At 69.7% G+C, this 2,952-nt stretch overlaps 1 protein-coding gene across 1 annotated transcript; it reads right to left on the bottom strand.

Moving 5' to 3' along the window:
• Positions 1-807: 807 nt before the first annotated feature.
• Positions 808-2,747, bottom strand: EMIHUDRAFT_470682 (hypothetical protein; the record flags this gene model as incomplete). Its single annotated transcript, XM_005766099.1, has 3 exons — positions 2,567-2,747; positions 1,763-2,493; positions 808-1,648 (listed from the first exon to the last, which is right to left on the bottom strand). The coding sequence occupies exons 1-3, from the start codon at positions 2,726-2,728 to the stop codon at positions 808-810; spliced, it is 1,734 nt and encodes a 577-aa protein (XP_005766156.1). The 5' UTR covers positions 2,729-2,747.
• Between the last annotated feature and the right edge of the window lie 205 nt (positions 2,748-2,952).

Here is a 2,952-nt window from a genome sequence, read left to right as displayed (position 1 = left end):
ACGGGCTAGGCTATACCGACCAATTGGCGGCGGTGCGCGCCTTGCGAGGCGAGTACTGCCGCCCGGCAGCCTTGAGGCGGCCGGGCGGCAGTACTCGTTCGAATTTTGCGAGCCGTGCGCGCGCCGAGGCGCCCGCGGCGCGCGCCCGCCCGGCTGCCAGTAGGAGGCGGCGCAATATGGCCTATAGTACAGCCCTTGAGGAGGAGGAAGAGGCTGGCTGGCCGTGCTGTATGCCGCCGGGGGCAGCTTTTGGGTGCTGACCCACGCCCAGGGGGCTGCAGAACGCGTCCGCAACCGGGACAACCCGCCCCCCCCGCCGAGGCCGGTCGAAGCCCACTTGAGCACAGCCATGAGGAGTCCTCCAGGTGCTCCTGGCGGCCGTTCAAAGCTCGGGCGCGCGCCGATTGGGGGGAGGGGGGGTCTTGCTTGCTCCACACCGAGCGCCATCGGTCCGGACCGGCGTGCTCACCGAGGGTCGGCTCTTGCACAAGGTCTGAGCCGCGGGGGCGCTCGGCGCCAGCAAGTGCAGTGTCACGCTCGCCGCTGGAGCGGGTCACAATGGGGAACCCTCGCTTCCTAGTGAAGTCACTCCCCCAACGGAAGAGGCCTCTCTGCTATTGAAACATTCCATATATCCAACATCAGATTTGCCTCGTGCGTCCTTTTTTGAGGCGCAGAGCTATTTTCTTTTGCGGTTTTGGGTCCTGTGGGCACCCTAGCAAAAGTAAACGTACAACACGACACTGCTGGACCCTCGATCCAATTCGTCACCATCGCAGCTCTTACATGCATGCATCGGTCTAAGGACTAAGCCACCCCCTGGCGCGCCCGCTTCCTGCCGCGGCCGCTGCCGCGGCCGCCTCCGGTGCCTCCCACGCCCAGCTGCTGCTGGAGCTGCTCCACCTCGTGGCGCAGCGGGTCGAGCTCCTGCTCGAGCAGGCGCAAGTCGCACTCGGCCTCCCTCCGCGCCCTCCCCGCCGAGGCCTCCTCCTCCTCCGCCTCCCGACCCGCCCGCTCCAGCTCGCTCAGCTCGCTCGCCGCCCGCTCAAACTCAACCACCCTCCGGCCCTCGGCGGTGCCGCTCAGCGCCTGCTCCTCGTCCGCATCGGTGAGCCTCCCGAGTCGGCACGCCGAGGAGGCGGGCTTGGCGAGCGTGTCATGAGTGCCGGACCCATCCTTACCGCGCGAGAACAAGGCGTAGCCGCCGCCACCCAGCACGCCAAGATCGTCTTTGAGTGCAACCAACACAGAAGAGGGGGGCGCCTGCGTCGAGTACTCGTACATAGCGCTCGACGTGTCAAAGACGACGGTCTCGCCGAGCGCGCGGAACCACGCGGTGCGCGCCGCGGTGCCGTCGCAGCAGATGCGGTTGACCAAGAAACTCGCGCCGTCGAAGGGGGGGTGCAGCGACCCGCCCGGGCCAAGCTTGAGGAGCCCAGAGTCGGCGTCCACCTCTGGCAGCGCCGCCGCCGCCGCGGGCGGCGGCGGCTCCCGTACAACCGGCGGCGGAGACGTCAGCGGGTTGAGGTGCTTGGCCTTCAGCCGGGCAAAGAAGGACGGCGGAGCGGCCGGCGGCGGCGGGGCGCCGAGAAGAACGCAATCGGCGCCTGATCGCGGAGAGAGCAACGCGACGACGATGTCGGAGAGCCTGAAAGCAGGCAGCAAGGGAAAACGCTCCGAGTCATCGCGGCAGGCAGGCAGGCAGGCAGGGGAGGCAGAGGGAGGAGGGAGGGAGGGAGGGAGGATCTCAACGGAGGCGCACCGCTCGTCGGGCACGCGGCCGCTCTCGAAGAGGCTCTCGACGCGGCCGCTCTCCACGGCGGGCTGCAGCGCGTCGAGCAGGTACTCGCCCTCGGGGTCGGGCGAGAGGGTCTGCTCGTCGACAGGGCCCTCAGCGTGCTCTTCGCCGCCGCGCGAGTAAACCTTGAAGATGCCGTGCGGGCCCTGGGCGCCGTCGGCGTCGGAGAGCGGCCGCAGCTCGAGCCACACGCGCGAGTTGTCGTCGGGCTCCAAAGGGATGGGGAAGTCGCCGAAGCGCCGCCGCTCCGCCTCCTCGCCGTCGACGCTCACCCGCACCGTCAAGCTCTCCTCGAGCTGCGCGACCTTCGCCCGCAGCTTTTGGCCGAGCGTGTTCGGCGGCATGGCGCCCGTCGCGCTCGCCGACGCCGCGTCCGCGTCGCCGATGCCGTGCGCGGTCTTGAGCCGCTTCACGGCCGCCTCGTCCAAGCCGAACGCGTCGCGACTGCTGCGCTTCTGCGCGAGAAGCGCCTGGCTTCTGCGCACCTCCGCGCTGGCGCAGTCGTGCGCGCGCCTCGCAGCACCGACCTGACCAGCACATGCCTTTTGCCGCCGGGAGAGCTCGCCCTCCTCCTCCTCCGCCGCCTGCAGCCGGGCCTGTGCCGCCTGCAGCCTCTCCGCCTGCCGATGCCGCTCCGCCTCTCGCTCCCCCTCGTCGGCGGGGTTCTCGTAGTCCACCGCGAGCCAGCCCGACACCTATGGATCGCACTCGAGCTCTCTAGCGGCTGGCTTCGGTGCCGGTGGATGGCGAGCCTGCTGCACTGCACGCCTGGGCATCGGACTCGAGCTCAAAGCAGAGCTGGTACCGGCCCGACGGGCCCGCGCCGCGCAACGCCAACGCCGGCGCCGACAGCTCCCCGTCGACAAGGCGCAACGTGGTGTCCGGCTGCGCGATCTCGAGCGTGATGCCCTGCCCCTCCTCCGACCCCATCGCGTACTGCCGGAGCGAGAGGCGGACGGTGCCGTCGGACGGGAGCCGGTTGGACATGGCGTCGACGAGGCGCGCAAACGTGCCGAGCTCAGTCGCCTCGTTCGCCACGACCTTGAGCGGCGCTGTTGTCGAGCCCGAGCCTGCAGACGAGGCACCGGGCAGCGCCGGAAGGAGCTTCGAGGGAGGGCCAGCCTCGACGACGATGGCGAAAGCCGCCGTGACCT

Source organism: Emiliania huxleyi (genome assembly GCF_000372725.1).
Source record: "Emiliania huxleyi CCMP1516 unplaced genomic scaffold EMIHUscaffold_521, whole genome shotgun sequence".
NCBI classification, from domain to species: domain Eukaryota; phylum Haptophyta; order Isochrysidales; family Noelaerhabdaceae; genus Emiliania; species Emiliania huxleyi.
Note: the sequence above shows the minus strand (reverse complement) of the source record. Positions and strands in the feature narration are given on the sequence as shown.